Source organism: Pteronotus mesoamericanus, unplaced genomic scaffold, assembly GCF_021234165.1.
Source record: "Pteronotus mesoamericanus isolate MK-2021 breed Mesoamerican mustached bat unplaced genomic scaffold, CSHL_Meso_final contig_105, whole genome shotgun sequence".
NCBI classification, from domain to species: domain Eukaryota; kingdom Metazoa; phylum Chordata; class Mammalia; order Chiroptera; family Mormoopidae; genus Pteronotus; species Pteronotus mesoamericanus.
In genome coordinates, this window is record NW_026555006.1 from 100,930 (window position 1) to 121,849 (window position 20,920).

The 20,920-nt window shown below is 40.1% G+C and overlaps 1 protein-coding gene across 1 annotated transcript in view; it reads left to right on the plus strand.

Annotated features, from left to right (window-relative positions):
- Positions 1–12,804, plus strand: part of LOC129069988 (cytochrome P450 4X1) — a 28,748-nt gene extending 15,944 nt beyond the window's left edge. The window contains exons 7-12 of the mRNA XM_054572805.1: positions 4,086–4,192; positions 4,756–4,946; positions 7,916–8,049; positions 10,277–10,341; positions 11,686–11,768; positions 12,561–12,804. Of these exons, the coding sequence (XP_054428780.1) occupies positions 4,086–4,192; positions 4,756–4,946; positions 7,916–8,049; positions 10,277–10,341; positions 11,686–11,768; positions 12,561–12,729 (749 nt within the window). The 3' untranslated portion in view covers positions 12,730–12,804. The remainder of the gene's footprint in view (positions 1–4,085; positions 4,193–4,755; positions 4,947–7,915; positions 8,050–10,276; positions 10,342–11,685; positions 11,769–12,560) is intronic.
- Positions 12,805–20,920: the final 8,116 nt, after the last annotated feature.

Consider the following 20,920-nt stretch of genomic DNA (forward strand, 5'->3'; position numbering starts at 1 on the left):
CTGCTCAGAGTTTTCTTTATCATAAATGGATGCTGGATTTTGACAAGTGCTTTTTCAGCATCTATTTATATGATCATATAATTTTTATCTTTCATTTTGTTTATGTGGTGTATCACATTGGTTTGTGAATATTGAGCAGACCTTGCATACCAGGAATAAATCTCCTTCATCATGGTGTATGATCTTTCTAATCTATGACTGAATCCAGTTTGCTAATGTTTTGTTGAGGATTTTTGCACGTGTGTTCATTAGGGATATTGGCCTCTTGTAAAGTCTTTGTCTGGTTTTGCAATCAGGGTAATGCTGCCCTTGTAAAATGAGGTTGGGAGCCTTCCATCCTCTTCAATTATTTGGAATAGTTTGAGAAGAAGAGGTGTTATTTCTTCTTTGAATGTTTGGCACAAATCCATGTGAAGTGATTTGGTCCAGGACTTCTGTTTTTTGGGAGGAGTTTTCTGATTACTGCTTTGTTTCATTAGTTGTAAGATTTTCTGTTCAGATTTTCTTCTTGATTCAGTCTTGGATGATTGTATGTTTCTGGGAAGTATTTCCACTTCTAGGTTGTCCAGTTTGATGGCATATAATTGTTCATTGTATTTTCTTATAGAATGCTGTATTTCTGTGGTGGCAGTTATCACTTCCCATCTTTTATTTCTGTATTTATTATTTGGGTTCTCTCTTTTTTCTTGATGAGTCTGGTTAAAGGTTTATAAATTTCATTTATCTTTACAAAGAGTCAGCTCTTTGTGTCATTGATCTTTACATAATATTTTAGACTTCATTTTTTTTTATTTCCACCCTGATCTTTATTATTTCCCTTTTTCTAGTCACTTCGGGCTTTGTTAGTTGCTCTTTTCTAGACACTTTAGGTGTAAGGTTAGATTGTTTGTTTGAGATTTTTTTTGTTTCTGGCAGAATGCCTATATTGCTGTGAAGTTCCCTCGTAGAACTACATTTGCTGTATTCCACAGATTTGAGGTCATTTTGTTTTCATTATCATTTGTCTCAGGTATCTTTTGATTTCTTCCTCCATCTCATATAAACTCATTCATTGTTTCATTGCATGTTATTCAGCCTGCATGTGTTTGTGTGTTTTTTTTAGTTTTCTTCTTGTATTGATTTCTAGTTTCATACCATTGTGATCAGAGAAACTGTTCAGTATGATTCAATCTTCTTAAGATTAATGGGTCTTGTTTTATGACCTAACACGTGGCCAACCATGGAAAATATTCCATTTGAGCTTAAAAGCAATATATATTCTTCTGCTTTGGAGTGAAATGTTTTTAAAATATCATTTAAACTCATCTGGTCTAATATGTCATTTAGGGCCACTGTTTCCTTGTTATTTTCTGTCTGGAAGATGTATTGATTGCTGTCAATGGAGCATTAAAGTCCCCTACTATGTCTGTATTACTGTTGACCTCTCCCTTTATATCTGTTGTTATTTGCTTTATATTTAGTGGCTCCTCTATGGGGTGCATAAGTGTTTAAAGGGTTATATCCTCTTATTGGATTGATCTTCAAGTCTATTTTGTCTGATATAAGTATTGCAGTCGCATTTCTTTTTATTTATTTATTTATTTATTTTTTATTGTTCAAATACATTTGTCTCCACCTTCCCCCCACCACTTTCCCCTGCCCCCCTCTCCCACCACCCTCCCTCAATCCTTTCCCACTTTGGCTTTGTCCATGGGTCCTTTATACATGTTCCTTGACTTGACCCTTCCCTTCCCATTCCCTGCCGCGCACCCCTCCTTCCCTCTTGATTCTTTTGGTCTCTTTTTTCTTTCAGTGTTGCTCGTTATATTTTCCTTGCTTTTTTGTTTTGTTGGTTAGGTTCCATTTATAGGTGAGATCATATGGTATTTATCTTTCGCCCCCTGGCTTATTTCACTTAGCATAATGCCCTCTAGTTCCATCCATGCTGTCGTGAAGGGTAGTAGCTCTTTCTTCCTTTCTGCTATGTAGTATTCCATTGTGTAAATGTACCATAGTTTTTTGATCCACTCATTTAGTGATGGGCAGTTAGGTTGCTTCCAACACTTGGCTATTGTAAATTGTGCTGCGATGAACACTGGGGTGCATAGGTTCTTTTGAATTGATGTTTTGGGATTCTTAGGGTATAATCCCAGCAGTGGAATCACTGGGGCAAAAGGCAGCTCCATTTTCAGCTTTTTGAGGAAATTCCACACTGCTTTCCACAGTGGCTGCACCAGTCTGCATTCCCATCAACAGTGTACTGGGGTTCCCTTTTCTACACAGCCTCGCCAGCACCCATTGTTTGTCGATCTGTTTATGATGGTCATTCTGACTGGTGTGAAGTGGTATCTCATTGTGGTTTTAACTTGCATTTCTCTGATGGCTAGTGATGCTAAGCATCCTTTTATATGTCTCTGGTCCCTCTGTATCTCTTCCTTGGAGAAGTATCTGTCCAGGTCCTTTGCCCATTTTTTAATTGGATTGTTTGTCTTCTTCGAGTGGAGTTGTGTGAGTTCCTTGAATATTTTGGAGATCAAACCCCTTTCTGATGTATCATTGGCAAATATATTTTCCCATACCCTTGGCTCCCTTTTCATTTTGTTGATGTTTCCTTTAGCCATGCAGAAGCTTCTTATTTTGATGAGGTCTCACTTGTCTATTCTTTATGTCCCTTGCTTTAGGGGATGTATTGATGTATATATTGCTGTGTGGAATATCTGATAGTTTCCTGCCTATGTTCTCCTCTAGGACTTTTATGGTGTCATGACTTATATTTAAGTTTTTTATCCATCTTGAGTTTATTTTTTGTGTATGGTGTCAGTTGGTGGTCGAATTTCAATTTTTTGCATGTAGCTGTCCAGGTCTTCCAACACCATTTGTTGAAGAGATTATTTTTACTCCAATTTATGTTTCTGCCCCCTTTGTCAAAAATTAATTGACCATAGAGACATGGGTTTATTTCTGGGCTTTCTATTCTGTTCCACTGATCTATGTGCCTGTTCTTGTGCCAGTACCAGACTGTTTTGATTACAGTGGCCTTGTAATATAGTTTGATGTCAGGTATTGTGATCCCTCCTACTTTGTTTGTCTCTCTCAAAATTGCTGTGGCTATTCAGGGTCATTTATGGTTCCCTATAAATTTTTCAAATGTCTGTTCTATGTGAAATACGTCATTAGTATTTTAATAGGGAATGCATTGAATCTATAAATTGCTTTGCGTAGTATGGACATTTTGATGATGTTAATTCTTCCAATCCATGAACACGGTATATACTTCCATTTATTTGTGACTTCCTTAATGCCTTTCTTCAGGGTGGTATAGTTTTTGCAGCCTCATTTCTGCTTTTGAACTCTGCATCTGGTAACTTGGTTGCCTCCATTTGTAGTTCTTTTTCTGGGGATTTCTTTTGTTCTATCATTTGGGGCATGTTTTGTTTTCCCCCCACTTTGTCTGCCTTTTTGTGTTTGTCTCTGTGTATTGCATAAAACTTCTATGTCTCCCATCTTGTTATCATGGTCTTATGTAGTCGATGTCTTGTGGGACTCAATGGCACACTTTTCCTGATCATCTTAGCTAGGTGCTCCAGGAATGTCTTTTGAGTGAGTTATGTGAGCCCTCTGGTTGCAGCTGAGTCTTAGATTCTATTGGCCCATCCATGTGCTTCCCAATTCTTAATTACCACAAGTGGGTGTAGGAAAAACTGGTTTCACGTCTCCACCCCTTACCAGCCTCAACGTGGCTTCTTCTTGATATCCTTGGTTATGAGAGTTCTGTTCACCTAGTGTTCAGGTGGTTCTCAAGGGTGGTTGTTCTGTAATTTTGTTGTAGTTTTGAGGTGGTGATGGGAGGAGCCAGCACAGCATTTACTTACCCTACCATCTTGACTGGAAGCTTCTGTCTTTGGAACTTTGATCAAATATTGTCATTTGATAGGAAAAATAAACATCTGTAAAAATTAAATCTGTTTAAATAGGTATGCCCCCTCTGACTTCAGGAAATTAGGCAAGATTTGAAGCTACTCATGGGCCATGGCTTGCTCTATAATTTATTTTATTTTGATTTACTTTGATGTCACTTTCTTAATGGGGGATATTTACTACCACAGAGCTGATAATCCAAGACAGAAGGAAGTCCCTCAGGGATAAGAAGGAACAGGGTAATACTGAGAAGAGGAAGTTTCAGGATCTTCTGGATGTTATCCTTTCTGCCCAGGTAAATCTTCCAAATTTCTGAGCCTGCTCATACATCTAGTTCATTTTTTGGGTAGGTAAATAGGAAGTGGAAGGAGAGGAGACAAAGGCAAAATTGACCAACTAAATTTAACAATGCTTTTTAATTGATGAGTTGGCTCTGTACATTTTGAGGTGAAGGTAGAGCTCTGCAGCTTTGTCACTAGAGAAAATCAGGTAAGACTAAAGTTTTTCATTGATTTGACTGGTTGGGTGACTATCATAAAGATACTTGATAGGTGAGTAAATAAGAAAATTCACCACAGAGTAAGCTGATAAAATATTGATGATAATGTGCTGGAAATTCTGGAAAAATCACACAGATTGATTGGAGGAACTCTTTGCAAGGCCTGCTTTGCTTATCTAAGTTTGGTCCTGTTTTATGCTCTCAGCAAATTGTTTCTCATAATATATATTTGTTGAACCAAATTAAAATGGAAACTCTCATTGGAAATGCCATTTTTCTCCTTAAGACCATGTTTTGATTGGGACTCCAAACATCTATAAACAGAAATTTCATGAAAATATCTCCATTGTACTTTCTAGGCTGAAAATGGCAACAGCCTCTCAGATACTGACCTGCATTTCGAGGTGAACACATTCATGGTGGCAGGGCAGGACACCGTGGAAGGGAGCATCTCCTGGCTCCTCTACCACCTGGCTCAGAACCCTGAGCATCAGGAGAGATGCCGGGAAGAGATCAGGGGCATTCTGGGGGATGGGTCTTCTATCACCTGGTAAGATCTGCATCCCTAAACATTTCATCCTGGGTTTCCTCCTGGGATTTTGCTTTATTCTTTCTTGTTCTGGCATGCTGATGACTGTAAATGATGCTTCAAGGATGTGTATGTGGAAACAGAAGAGGCAGGTTACCATTCTGCTCTTTTTCTAAGGTGCTCCAAATTATCCCTTTGCATTTGGAAAAGAGGTTCACACATTCATAACTTAACTGTTTCATTGTTTTACTAATCAGTAGGTGCAAAATGTCTTATTTCTTTCTTTCACCCACTTTCTGGTGCATTGGATATGGGAACTTGATCCTTAGAGTTGCATGTAGAGCTTGAGTGGTAGGGCTCAAGTGGGGTTCCTCCTGCCAGAGACCTGGGTGATCACCTGCATCATTTAGGCCTCATTGCAGACTTTCTCTCCCATCTCCATGTCCATTCATCATGTTTGGCATTAGACATTGAACATAGTACTAAAAGATGCACTCTGAAGTTGCGTTTAGCAAATATGGACTGAGGACATTTTATGTACATGTAAGATTTGGTGGCTCCTACCCTCAATGAGCTCACACCCTAGGACAGGAGTCAGGTCTCCCATACAGATAATTGCAGAATAGCATGGTAAGGACAAAAGAGATGAGCTGGCCACCACAGAGACTTAGAAGACAGGTGCCTAAGCTGGCATGGGGGCTCAAGGAAACTTACTGGGAGATCTGATGCTTCAGGTGCCTCTTATCAGATGGGAAACAGTTAGCCGGGTGGAAAAGTTAACTTCGTTTTGCTAGACTTTGAGCCTGTCCAGCTGTTAATGAAACCCAGGTCCGTGATGCCCCTTAAACATGCTGTTTGCCAAGAATATACATGTCCCGGATATAAACCACATTCTTCATCCTAGCTAGGCAATTCACATATTGTTTTGCTGGTCGAAGGCGCAAAAAAATAGATATGCTACAGGCAATGCAGCACCATGTGAGGCGGCGAAACATTGTGTTACAAAAACAATGGTCAGCTCAATTAGAACATTTGGAAAGGAAAATTTGGATTATATTTGTATAATAGAGATCTCAATTTATATGAGAAAGTAATAGATATTTCCTACTATAAATTAAAGGTCTGTTCTATATAGCACAATGCAGTGTTCACTTGTCATTTCTAATTCACCCATTGAATTTAAAAATGCTATATACTATCTCCCAACATTAATTAGGTATTTTAACCTTGATTATGTTGGAAATATATACAACTCAAATAATGACATGTCTCATTCTTATCTGGCTTCTGAAAACAATAAAGAAATCTTTCCAGATAAGAAAACAATGTGCAGAGGATCTTTTAACAACCATTTATTTTAATGAGAGTAATGGAAATAATATTATAGGGAATAAAATATGTTTATTTCTAAAATATGGCCTTATAGTTACATTTAATGGAATTTATACATAGCATTCTGAGAATTGATGATTCTGTTCAACAAATAATAAAACCACACCACAGAAAGCAATTTTTGGAAAGTCAAAAAAATGTGTGATGTCTCTCTTTCAATTCTTATCAGGCCATTTCTGTTTTGGGTTACAATTCCTCTCTTCTTTTCACACCAGGGCTGAGATGGACAACATTGTTTTTTCTTAATTATGGAAAGTTCCAGACTAAGCACAAGATTGTTTTTATTCTGGGCTCGAGGAGGAAAGAGTTCAAAATTAAAATTTCACGTTACCAAATGGCCCAAGCCTGCATTCAAAATAAGTAACAGAAGAGCAAACAGAAATACAATAAAGCAAATAGACTAAGGGATATATACAATCATTTCATTGAATCAACCTGGCTAGCCAGGATGCAAATTAAAAACTTTATTGTTCTCCTGCCACCACTTCAAACTTGCTGTGTGGGGCAGGTTCTTCAGGTCTGAGATCTGGAGTGAATCTTACATATTGTGGTTGATTTAAATCACAAGAGCAGGCTCATTCCAGTCACTAAGCTGTCTGATCCAGGATAGTATTAAAAACTTCCAATTCCTATCCACTTGGAGCATCTCCCTCTCTCCCAGCTCAGTACATTTTTGAGTCTGGAAGCCAGCGGTGGGTAAGGGGCTGTGGCTGGCTCCTTCTTATTGACCAGCTCCTTCCCCAGCCTGAGGTGTCTGACCCTTCCAGAAATGGTTTCAGGAAGGAGAGAGGATAAGGGGAAAGCGAGGCTGATACTGTTGTGATCTTGCCCTCTGCTTGGTGCATGTTAAAATGCCTCCTTTCCTTCTCAGTGGATACTTCTGTGGGTTTCTGGGAGATTCCCTCACTGGGGCTTTGCAGTGGTGATTCACAGGGCAAGGAAATTCTTGTCCTTAAGAGTTCCCTTCAAGCCGGTACCAGAGCTCTCCCTCTGGCCAGTTCACTGGCCCATAGGCACACAGGAGCATTCTTGCTTTGTCCCAGTTGTTCTGCCCTGCCTCTCTGTCTGTCTGAGTCATGGCCTTTCCTAGCAGTTCTATGCTCCCCAAACTCTAGGGAACACAGGTCAGATCACCTGGCCGATCCTCTTGAACCACCTCTGCTTCATGGGAAGGAACACCCTTCTACATTTTCCGCGGTACTTCGGCACTCCGACAATTCTCTTTAAAGGATTGTTTTACTATCAAAACTCTTAAGCCTCCTTTCTTCAGTCCTATGCATTGTTCATCTGTATGATGAGCTAAGTATTGCAAAACTCATTTTCAGAAATCTCCATAGCAAATCCTCTACTGGTACTTCAGCACTTCACTTTATAATGAAGATATTTGGCGCCTGTCTGGTTCTTCTTCCTCTGGGATTGCAGCTCACCCTATAGCAGAAAGAGTCCCATTTTAACATTCTGTCACATAACCAAATGGAACACTAGCTTTTAGCTGAGGATGATATTCACCAGGAACAATTATGAAGGAGAAAATAATCTATGTTTACAAACTGGATATGGAGTCTGAGTTTCTTTCCCTCCTTCCCTTCTATTCACAGGGACCAGCTGAGTGAGATGTCCTACACCACAATGTGTATCAAGGAGTCTCTCCGATTAATACCTACAGTCGTAGCCATTTCCAGAGAACTCAGCAAGCCCATAACCTTCCCAGATGGACGCTCCTTGCCTGCAGGTCTTTTGCATTATTTTCTTAAGCAGTTCACAGAGACTGTGGGATCCTAGGAACCACAGTAAAAGACCAGTGGCTTTCTCAACTCTGGGAGAAGTCAAAAGACCATCCTAAAGACACCTGGCTTAAGGTTGGGCATCTATAAAGTAAGAGCTCAGTGGGCATCACCTTAACCACATGGCAGTTGCAGAGACTTTCCCAAAGACACGTAACCATTTGCAGCAAAGCTATGCCCAGAACCTGTGTTGCCAGACTCCAAACCCAGGGTTTCTTCCACTGTGAGAAATTGATTTTAAGATAATCCTTGTTTGGTTGGGTTTGAGACCCTGGTGAGACTTCAGGGGAGGTGAGCATCATTATCTTAATCTAAAAGAGCCAAGGGAAGTTTTTGGTTTCATTGTCACAATAATAACACCCTAATAAGTGGGCAGCACTTGGTATTTTACCGAGAGTCTCCAAATAGCCTGTCTCAGTTTTTTCCCTGGAACATGATCTTAGCGAACACTTTTATAGAGCTTTGCTCTTGAAAATCACACTCAAATATTTTTCTTACAGCCCAAATTCTGTCATGGGACCCCAGTGTGCAGAGAGCAGAGCTAGAACTCACACACAGGCCCTGTGCCCAGAGCCAAGGGCTCTTCAGGACAACACAGGTTTCGGAGCAGGGTGAGAGGGAGGCAGAGGGTCATATGAGACACCCTTCCCGCATCTGCTTCATTGTTCTATTTACCCTTGCCCTTGGAAACAAGCCCACAGAGTTGCCTGTAGCAAACACCAACAACCTGTCACTTACTGGGACGTTGTTGACAGATCAAGAATTCATTTACTGGAATTATTTCTGATAACCAAATAATCCTAAATTCTCTCTCCTTTGTCTTTTTCTTTTAATCTCTCAACTACATGGATATTGGCCAACATTTTCCTCCCTCTGTATAGGACCAGCACCAACAGAAACTAGTCCTTGGATTTTCATGGTGGAATTAGAGTTTTGTTTTATGTCCCTAAAATGTCTCCATTGGGTGCTTTAGAGTCCTGTAAAAGATATACAGTAGTCCCTCCTGTTCAGTTACCTGCAGTCGCCTGGAGTCTGAAACTGTTATTTTACTCAGCAATGGCCCCAAAGCACAAGGGTGGTGATGCTGGCACTTTGGATATGCCAAAAGGAAGCTGTAAAGTGCTTTTTTAAAGAGAGAAGGTCAAAGTTCTTCTATGCTGAGTTCACTATTATCTACCATAAAAATAAGTATTTTCTTCGTGGAATTGTGAAGATGGAAAAAAGATTTGTTACAGTCTTTCTGTTGCACCTCAAACTGCAAAAGCTATGGCCACAGTGCGTGATCAATGCTTAGTTAAGATGGACAGGCATTAAATTTGTGGGTAAAGCACATGAAGAGAAAATATATTCTGATGGATGGCAACATGGTGCACCAGAAAGCATTTAGCCTATATGAAGGCTTCAGCACGGTGTCCCCTGAAATGAGTGACACCCAGCCATTTCCTACAAATAAGAGATGGTTCTACAGATTCAGAAACAGGTTTGGCATTTTATCATCTCACAGCATGACAAGTGTGAGCACAGTACAATAAGATATTTTGAGAGAGAGAAGCCACATTCACTTTTATTATAGTATATTGTTATAAATGTCCTGTGGTATTATTAGTTGTTGTTAACCTCTTACTGTGCCTAACTTGTAAATTAAACTTTATCATAGGTATGTATGTACAGGTGAAAACATTTTTATTATAGTATATTGTTATAAATGTCCTGTGGTATTATTAGTTGTTGTTAACCTCTTACTGTGCCTAACTTGTAAATTAAACTTTATCATAGGTATGTATGTACAGGTGAAAACATAGGATACATAGGGTTCGATACTGTCCGAAGATTCAGGGTTTCACTGGGGGTTCTTGGACGTGTCCCGGGGTAAGGAGGGACTTCAGCGCAAGCAATTCTCAGGGGCAGCAGAAACATAAGCATGTTCTCACACGACACCAGTAGCTCTTTGAGACAGAATCGTGTACTAAGGAGGACATCGCTTTGAAAATCAAGGTGCCATCCAACCTCATCTTCCCATGGGTCCTTCACTGCGGCATGAGCTACAGCACACAGAGCTCTGCCCGGAGGTAGCTCTTCCCCTTCTAGAGCAAAAGTCTTACTGAAGGGTGGTATAGCAGTAGCCCACTGCTTGCTCTTTCTCCTGCAACCTCTTCTGTCTCCTTGCTTCCTCAGGAATGAACGTGTTTCTCAGTATTTGGGGTCTTCACCACAACCCTGCCGTCTGGGAAAACCCCAAGGTATGACTGTCTTACACGTAAATACTCAGAGAACTAATGCTAGGCAATTTACTTTTTGTTAGCTAGGCATGGAAGTGGCAAACGATACAGCAAAGAAAAGTAAATGTAAAAACCACAAATGTAAATATTTTCCACTAAAGGAAAGTCATCCTTTCCCTCTATTCCTACTTTATCTCTGCTTCGGATGAACGAATTGGCATAATGTCACACAGGCTCTGAATTGCCAGAGCCCCTTACTGATCAGGCTCTACCAAGCACTTACCTAGATGTCTGCAAGAGTGTAGATGGTCAGCAGTAAGTCAGGTAACTCAAGCTCCATTCCTGCTGGATATAACAATCCCGAATCTGGCAGGAAATCAATGATTCCCGCAAGCTGGGCAATTTGAGGAAAGTTTTATGAAGGAATTATTGGTAAAAGTGTGGGCTAGGGTTTAGGAAAAGTGAAATGGAGCAAATAACTGGCACAGTGCTTACCACTGGTAGGCCTGGCGAGACACGGGAGAGAGGGTTACAAACGTGGAGGAGGAGAGCTCCTGGGAAAGGCCATCAGACAGGAGTTGTAGCTGTCAGCAGAGCATGCAGCCAACCTGAGAGAGCCTGGCAGGGAGGGGCCCAGGGAATAAATACCCCGAATGCTCTCTCCTCCCACCCTCCGGATCTCCTATCAATGCCTTTTTTAACCTAACCCAACAGGACAACAAAGAGGGAAAACGATGCATACCTGAGTTCCTTGATTCAGTGTTGTGAAAAACTTGAAACACAGCATGTGTGAATACTTCCTTTACAGAACTGCTAGGGTCAAAGATGGGTTACATGGAATGGGAAGTTGGACTGCGTATCTCGCTCACGACTGATCATGCAGTGACTTTGACTTGACTTCTTAGTAGGTGCTCTCTTACCTCCAGAGTGAAAATACACCACTGGCTACAGTATTTCTGCTTTCCCCTGACTCAGTCTGGGTAAAGACTAGTGAGTTGAAAAGCCAGACAGGGGAACAGTTCTAGAGTTGCTCTGTCCAAGGTGGTAGCCATTAGCACACCTGGCTACTGAGAACTTGAATTGTGGGTAGTCCAAACTGAGATGTGCTGGGAGAAATTCACACTGGAGTTTGAACAGGTACTGAAAAATATGAAACATTTCCTTAATAACTCTTTATATTGGGTAGATTTGGAATGATCATATTTTCTAGTAAACTCTGGTATTAAAGTTCATTTCGCCCTTTAAAACTGTGACTGCTTGAACATTTGAAATTCTACATGTGGTCCACAGTATATTTCTGTTGATGAGTACTAAGAGTGGCTTAAGGAGTGTGTTAATGCTGTTGGGGGTGCCCTCTCATTGCAGGTCTTTGACCCCTTGAGGTTCTCTCCGGAAAATTATACTAAGAGACACTCCCACTCCTTCTTACCATTCTCAGCTGGACCAAGGTGAGGACAACTTGAAGGTGTTAAAAATATACAAAGATGTTAACTTGGAGACAATGTTTTTCCTTCGGTCCCTCAGCTCTATACTTTCATCCACGGAGACCCATCTTCTCACCCGACCAGAGGAGATGCGGTGCTTCCAGAGCGTCTGAGAGAGCCAGGCAGTTTCACAAAGGACAACGCCCTTCTCTATCACATCCTATATGGCCCTGCCTCAGCAAGTCTTCCCGTGATGCAAGCTTTTGCTCATAGGCTCAATGCAATGTACCTGCAGTGCAGGCAGGCTGCATTTATTATTTTCTAAAAATAGAAAAAACTTTTTCAATCTCAACTTTACTGACATTAATTGACATATGAAACCATAAGATCTTTAAAATGTACATCATGATGTTCTCATATACCGTATGGAAAAGTTCCTCCCCATCCAGTGAATTATCACATTCTTCACATTTATTATTCTGTGTGTGTGTGTGTGTGTGTGTGTGTGAAATATACTCTATTGTGCAACTGTAATTTACTTTTTAGCAAATTACAACTATACAATACAATGTTATCATTATAGTCACCTTGCGTTACATCAGCTCCTCACAGGAGAAACAATTCCAGGAGCAAGTCCAGGTGCCACCTGGTTTAAGGAGGGCGTCATGATGGGGCTCCCAGCTCACGTCCTTACAGGACACACGTAAACCCAAAGAACAGAAGTTTGTATGGCATTTGGAAAGAAAATGTTGCTTTACTGTGAACATCAGACTTGTTACTCCAGCATTTTATGGATTTTTCTCTCTGTGTCCACAGGAACTGCATAGGGCAGCACTTTGCCATGACTGAGATAAAGGTGGCCATTGCCTTGATTCTGCTCCGCTTCAAGGTGACTCCGGACCCCACCAGACCTCCTTCCTTCTCATCCCGCGTTATCCTCAAACCCAAGAATGGGATCCACTTATACCTGAAAAAAATTTCTTAATGTTAGAGTCCTGGGTACAATGATTATATATATTCTGTTTTAAAGTTAAATTATGACTACTGGTATGAGAACACTGAGAGGAAACGAAGTGTGGTGGGAGGGTTATGGGTAGGTGGGAGGGGGGTCTTTTGTGTTCATATTGTCATCTAATTAAATGTGCCCAAAATTTTATTAATAGTAGCAGTGATAATTTTTACCACTTTGCATTTGTAATCTCACTTAATTTCAACAAAACCACAATGATGTAGGAGCTCCTAATTATCTATTAAAATATTTAAATAAATGATATACTATCTTACCATATTGTTGAACATTTTGGTTCGTTTAAATGTTTTATACTAATTTTACTTGTAATTACATATGTAGATTACTAGCTACCAATATACAGATTTCACTTATAGATATAGATGTATATACCCATAAATACACTCATACATGTGTACACACACACATAAATCATTATGACAAAAGATGAAAAAACAAAAAGATTAATATATGCTGGAAAACACTGGATAAGAATCAACATCTCATAATGATTTCAAAACTCTTTAGGAATTACTGGTTGGAGAAATTTTTCTGAGATTTGTAATTTAGAACTCTAGAACGCTATGGCTTTCATATTCATCAGTGACAACCCCAGAAAGTGCGCCTCACAGACAGAGCTGTGGCAAGGATAGTCTGGCTACTACTGAAGGCTTTAAGAAAAGAAAATGAAGAGGTACACATATTTTAAAAGAAGAACAAAAACTGTCATTATTAAAGCCAAGATAGAGTGACTGAAATTGAATAAGGCTAAAATATATGTATCTTTTGAGAGGCAGGAGGGTACCCAATAATTTTAGGCTTTGTCAGGCATGTGAAATAAAATTTTCAAGCATAGCCACTGAAGAACAGAAATAAAATGTATAAATTCTAAATCTGTAAAGTATAGAATAGGAAAAGGTAGAATATTTTTTAAAAACTCAATATATTACCCCCAAAGAGTGTTTAAAGAAAGGAGAAACAAAGAACACAGAGAAGGAAGGACAATCTGAAAGCACAAAGCGAGATTGGAGGAACATATGCAAATGTGTCAATGATCACCAAACGTGAATAGAAGGAATTCAGGAGTTAAGACACAGATGCTGTCAGAGTGCATTTTTAGCATATAAGACCTTCCTAAATCATAGGCTACAGAACTCTTGAAAGTAAAAGGATGGTAAATACATGCCAAGAAATTAGAGTGGCTATATTAGTATTACAAAAGAGATTACATAAAAACAAAAACATCTGAGAGGGAAAAGAGGCTTGGCACTAAAAAGAAAAATATTCAACACACCAGGAAACTATTAAAATTCTAAACATGTAAGCTCATTTAGAAAACACCTAAACAAATTAAAAATTGATAAAACTACAGGAACATACAAAAAAATCCACAATTTTGGTGGGACTCCTAAATGTACTTACTCAAATATTAATTGACTTACAATATTTATAATTATAATACAGTAAGATATACAACATTTATCTATATATATACAATAAGATATATAGAATCTAACATCCAGAAACTAGAAAGAATTCATACTTATGAAGATACAATGAACATTTACAAAAACTGAGCACATACAATGCTATATAGCAATTATCAAAATATTTCAAAGAATTGATTTAATATAAACCATATTCTCAGGCAACAATGTAATTAAGTGAGAAATCAATAGCAAAAGTTAATGCATGCTTAGCCCCTATTCTTTCGTGAAGCTGCAGTCCTAAATTATAATGAACCATCCTATCAACTAGGTCCAGCATGCCAGCAACATTCTTGGATTAGCAATCAGTATATGGTAACAAGAGCTAGACCCTCATTTATCTCCAAAAGACATGTTTTTTCAGCTAATATTTCACACAGCTTCACTGACAATCAAAAGAGAAAATGAATAAAAGGAAAATGTAAATCTACCTTTGACATATACAAAACATACATTTAACTGTCTTAAGGGTACCTCACAAACACTGGGATGACCGCCATTAAAAAAAATCAAACAGAAAATAACAAGTGTTGATGAGGATATGGAGAAGTTGGAACCCTTGTGTACTGTTAGTGGGAATATAAGATGGTGCAGCCACTATGGAAAAAAGTATGGTAGTTCCTCAAAAAAATTAAAAATAGAATTGCCATACTATGCAGCAATCTCAGTTTGGGGTATTTATCTGAAAGAACTAAAAGTAGAATCTCAGATAGTTGCATATCCATATTTATAGGAGCATTATTGACAATAGCCAAGAGTGGAAGCAACCCAAATGTCCACTGATAGAGGAATGGATAAATAAAATGTGGTCTATACATATGCCATGTATGTTACATGGAGTGATCCATGTAATAATGAGAGTTGGAGACATAAATATGAACTCATGTTTAATTTAATGTAGACACAGATGGTTACAATGTAAAGATATTTCTAGATATGTATATATACCTAGGTTAACATACAGACATAAATATCTTTGATTTGTGAGCTAAGAGGGCCTAAAAGAAATGACACACCAGTGGCAATGACCACACCTAGCATTAAGATCTTGGTTTCCAACACCCTTCTCCAATAAAAGGAACCAAGTATCCCTGTAGAAATAGTTGGCTCTAGAACTGGGGCAGGAAATATACAAGATGAGCCTGGAGTAGTGCCAGAAGTTAAAACAACAAAACAAAACATTGGTAGGTTCATGTCAAAGAAGCACAGGAACCAACTGAAAAAGATCTCAATAGCTTAAGCTGGAACAATTTGAACAAGAAAAATAAGGTAGTATTGCATTATAACCCAAAATAGAAAATAAATTCCCTTGAGTTCACACTGATATAAATGATTGAATAAATTAATAAATGGGAGGAGAGACAGATCTCCAATGCAAAAGAATTCCAAATAATTTGTGTATATACTCTACCCTCAAGGAAGAGAAGTATATGAGAACTCCACACTCCTTAGGTGTGGGCTGTGCCTAGAAATTTCCTTGCAATGAAATTATAAACACAAATCCATTTACAATAGCAGCCAAGGGCATAAAATGTATAGGAATAAATTTACAAAAACATGTTCATGCCTATAGACCCAAACTATAAAACTTTGCTAAATAAAATTAGAATTTCCATTTTACTTTTTTATAGATTAAATTATTTTATGAAATTCTCCAACTTTTCCTCTAAATTCTAAAGTGCATTAATTACAGTTATTTTAGTGTCTCTGTCTGGCTATTCAATATTTGGACCTTCCATGGAACTATTTTGATTGCCTTGTTTCTTGTTTTATTTTGCTTTTTGGTCAATTAGACTGTTTCTTGGCATGCTGGCTGAGTTTTTATTAAATTCTGTACCTGGTGTACAGAATTTCTGTACCTGGTGTATAATGAATGGCAGAGGCTCTGCTCAGTTAAAAAGGGTTGAATTGTCTTCTGGTAGTCACGTAGAATACTGGCAGTCTCATGAGGCAGTTGAGAGGAAGTAGATAATTCATTTACTTTCAGTTGTTTGCAAGTTGTTTTGTTTTATATGAGTTATAATTATAGTGTTCATTTATTTTGTACCACTTCTCTCTACTACAGAATCCAAAGAGCTTTAAAAGGCACCCATAAAATTTTGAGGATCAGGGGCATACAGAGAAAGGAGCCAATGGAGATGAGCATATGTAGGACGTGATCTTCATTTCCTTTTCCAAGACAAATGGGAGAGGAGCATTGCCCAGAACCCATATCTGACATTCTCTGAACACCTTTCCTAATGACGCTGGACACCATTATTAAGTATGCCTTCAGTCACCAGGGTAGTGCCCAAGTGGACAGATCAGTGACCAAAAGAAAGGAAGTAAATTCACTCGCCGTGAGCTATTTCATCCATGAGCATGCTGCTCCACTTCTCCTCTCCCAATATCTTCATATCCCTCCTGGAAGCAAAGTTTAACAAAACCAAACTCATCCACCTTAGTCAACACACTTTCCTGTGTCACAGTGACCTGGTTTACAAGTTCAGTCATCAGAACTTCCATTTTAATAAATATTCCCTGGTGGCCCATGAACATACAGGTTCATCTTGGGCTTTGCATTGCTGAGACCTCCCTAAAACAACCAGTTGCCTAAGACACAAACCCTGGTGATGAATGCTTCCTCTGCTGCGGTTGGTGTAATATGTAGCAACCAGGAAGCCCTCAAGAAATAAATGGAATATAAATTTGATGCAAAGCCAGTTCTAGAATCCCAAACAACTAACTTCCAGCCAGGGCTCTCTTTACTAAGGCCACCCCTACATCTCCCCGGGGATCGCATCAATTTCCACTCCACTCAGACCCCTAGCCTGAACGGACTCCCCTAGCTGCACCCAAAAAGGCGGGATGGTGATCCAGCATCTACTATCTTCCCAGGGACAGTGTGAGCTCTGCCATCTGGTGGCTATTCAAGATATTGTAAGAAAAAGGGAGGAAAAACTAAAGGATAGGAACAGGCTTTAGCAAAAAGATAGCGTTTATACTTTGTAAACAACCTTTTAGAAAGTGTTTCGCCTCAGAGTGAATGGGAATCCACTGACTGCCTCTCTGTTTACACTGTGGTGTAACAGAGTAAATGTAAAAGTATTCAACACTTAGGGAAACCAATAGTGAGCATGTGCATTACAAGAGCCACAGAAATGCTCATGTTCTTTGATGGAGTCATTCCACTCCTGGGAGTTTGTCCTAAGGAAAGCTCATTACTTCAAAGATTTAATGGAAAAAGCACAGTAACTAGGGTCATTCCAGAGAGAGGCAGTGTCAGAGTACAGAGGTCCATGGGGAGTGGCTAGGACCCAGACCTTCAGCCTGACCCCAGACTAAACTGGGATATCAGGAACTGGGGTGGGTGGAGAAATAGAGGATCAGGAACGCAGTCATGCAGGAGGATGGTAGGGTGTTAGGAATGAGAAGCTGAAGCTGTGCTTTCCAGGAAAAGAAAATGGGAGCCCACTGGGCTCAGTTGATCTGTCAGCTACCCAGCCCAGCTGGCTTGAAGGCTAATTTTTTACCCTACTTGGTACAGAAGGACCTTTCAGAAAAGGTAAAACACTGTTAGTACTCTCAACTGGGTCAGGTGACAGGAGAGGGCCTAGAGTGGGCAGTAGCTGGTGGGCAATGAGAATGAGCTGTGGTTGGTGAGCAGGTGGCTGTGCATGGTGACCCTGGGTCTACAGGATGCCAGATCTTTACACTGGACTCTCACCAAAACTGTGAAGTAGATCCTGTTTTATGTGTTCACTTAAGGAAAAAAAAAAAAAAAAGCCCTGAGACCCACAGAGGTTAAGTGATTTGCCCAAGCTCACACAACTGACTTAAGTGGCTGAGCTGGGACTGGCCGACACGTATTAGTTCATTCAAAAACACAGAGCACTTGTTCTATGCAAGTACTCTATGCCAGATGTGCTGGAGATGTTCTGCCACCCAGGAGTTAACAGACATACAGTATAGCCCATCCAGTGAGTGTGGGAGGGAAATAGAACCATTCTGAAGGAGGTGAGGCTGGCAGTAGGAAAAATCATGAGCTCTGAACATGGACAACACTGAGATGTAAAACAGTCTGGGAGGGGACGGAGGAGAGGACAGAGTCACAGAAAGCCTCCAATATGTCCATCTAGTGGCTACTCAAAATATTGCAGGCAAAGCGGAATGGAAAATTATGGTGGCTTGTTGCTAACACTGAATATTTACTACATGCTTTCTGCACATATATTAACTCATTTACTCTTTACAACAAACTTATATGATAGCCAGCATTTCATTCTTTGTTTTCATATTCAGGTGCTGAAGAATTGGCAGGGTGGGATTTCCCCAGGGAAGTCTGGCTTCAAGCCCATGTGCACAGTCACTAAGCTGTACTTGCCTGGAAGAGTGTAGTTTATCTCACAGGTGTGAAGGGTTGGACCCTGGTTGGCTCTGTGTTTGAGAAAGCTCTCTCTAGTGGCAGTGTGGAGGATGGTTTAAGCGTTCAGCCAGAGTGAAAACAAAATCTCCCTAGGCAAGATGGAGACTCAAAGCAGAGGAGTTGGGGGTAGGGGTAAGGGAGGGGCATTCAGTATAGGTGGTGGTGCCACCGACAGGAACAAAGGACTTAGGTTGGTGAAAGACTAGAACTTCTATTCTGGACCTGAGGTACTTGAGGAGTTGAGCAGGAGCCAACTGGGTACTGGAGCGAATGGGGTAGAAGGTGCTGATTTGGAAGTTGGGTCCTTCAAAGGAATTAATGTAAATAATGGAGTGAATAAGGTCCCTGTGTCATTCTTTGAACAATTATTTACTAGGGACCTCCTGTATTTCCAGCTTGTGCTGAACATAGGAACACTATGATAAATAGGACAGAGGGGATCTGTGTCTCACAGAACTCAGAGTCCACAGTGTTGTTCAGAGAGCAACACCAGACTTCCAGCTAAGTTAGAGGTGTAGGTAGACACACTTTGCCTCTTTGCACAACCAAAAGAAGGACAACAACAAACTTAAAAACAAAAAACAACCAGAACTGCCAGAAAATCAAACTATGTAGAAGTCCAAAAACCAAGTTGTTAAGGAAGAAACATTCATTGAGACTGGTAGGGAGGGCAGAGACAGGCAGCTGAGGAGGAGAGGATGCGCGGTGAAGTGGCGGCTAGAGGGACCAGGTGGGTGAGAGAGCGGCTGGTCGAGGGAGCGGTCCCACATTTGCATGCAGATAAACTGGGAGGAACAGCTGGGGAGCAAGACAGATCGTGCAACCCAGGGATCCAGAGCTGGAAAAGAAAGCCTCAAAACTGCTGGCTATAAAAACCTATGGGGCTTGCAGTGGTTGAAGAAACTCCCATCCTCACAGGAGTGTTCATTGGAGAAACCCACAGGGTCCTAAAACATACACAAACCTACCCATCTGGGAATCAGCACCATAAGGGCTCAATTTGCTTGTGTGTAGCAGGGAAAGTGACTTGAAAGCCAGCTGAGAGCCAAGCAAGCAGCATTATTCCCTCTCAGACACCTCCCCACATACAGTGCCACAACTGTGCATTGCCCTGCCCTGGTGAATACCTAAGGCTCCACCCCTTCTAACGTAACAGGTGTACCCAAAGAAATATGGCCCAAATGAAAGAGCAGATCAAAACTCCAAAAAAAAGAACTAATCAATGAGAAGACAGCCAACCTATCAGATACAGAGTTCAAAACACTGGTAATCAGCATGGTGACAGAAATGGTTGAATATGGTTGCAAAATAGAGGAAAGAGTGAACACTATACAAAATAAAGAAAAAATATACAGGGAACCAACAGTAAAGGGAAGGAAACTGAGACACAGATCAACGATTTGGAGCAGAAGGAAGAAATAGATATTCAACCAGAACAGAATGAAGAAACAAGAATTCAAAAAAAATGAGGAGAAGCTTAGGAACCTCTGGGACAACTTTAAACATTCCAACATCTGAATCGTAGGTGTTCCAGAAGGAGGAGAAGAAGAAGAGCAAGAAATGGAAAACTTCTTTGAAAGAATAATGAAGGAGAACTTTCCCAATTTGGCCAAGGAAATAGACTTCCAGGAAGTCCAGGAAGCTCAGAGAGTCCCAAAGAAGTTGGACCCAAGGAAGCACACACCAAAACACATCATAATTACATTACCCAAGATTAAACACAAGGAGGGGATCTTAAAAGCAGCAAGAGAAAAAGAAACAGTTACATACAAAGGATTTCCATCTATCAGCTGATTTCTCAAAAGAAATCTTGCAGGCAAGAAGGGGCTGGAAAAAAGTATTCAAAGTTCTGAAAGGCAAGGACCTACATCGAGGATTACTCTATCCAGCAAAACTATCATTTAGAATGGAAGGGCAGATAAAGTGCTTCCCAGATAAGGTCAGGTTAAAGGAGTTCATCATCACCAAGCCTTATTATATGAAATGTTAAAGGGACTTATCTAAGAAAAAGAAGAAGATCAAAACTATGAACAGTAAAATGAAAACAAACTCACAACTATTAACGACTGAACCTAAACAAAAACAAAAACAAACTAAGCAAACAACTAGACCAGGAGCAGATCACAGAAATGGAGATCACATGGAGGGTTATCAGCAGGGAGGGGGAGAGGGGAAAATGAGGGAGTAAGAAGCATAAATGGTAGGTACAAAATAGACAGGGGGAGGTTAAGAATAGTATAGGAAATGAAGAAGCCAAAGAACTTATATGTATGAC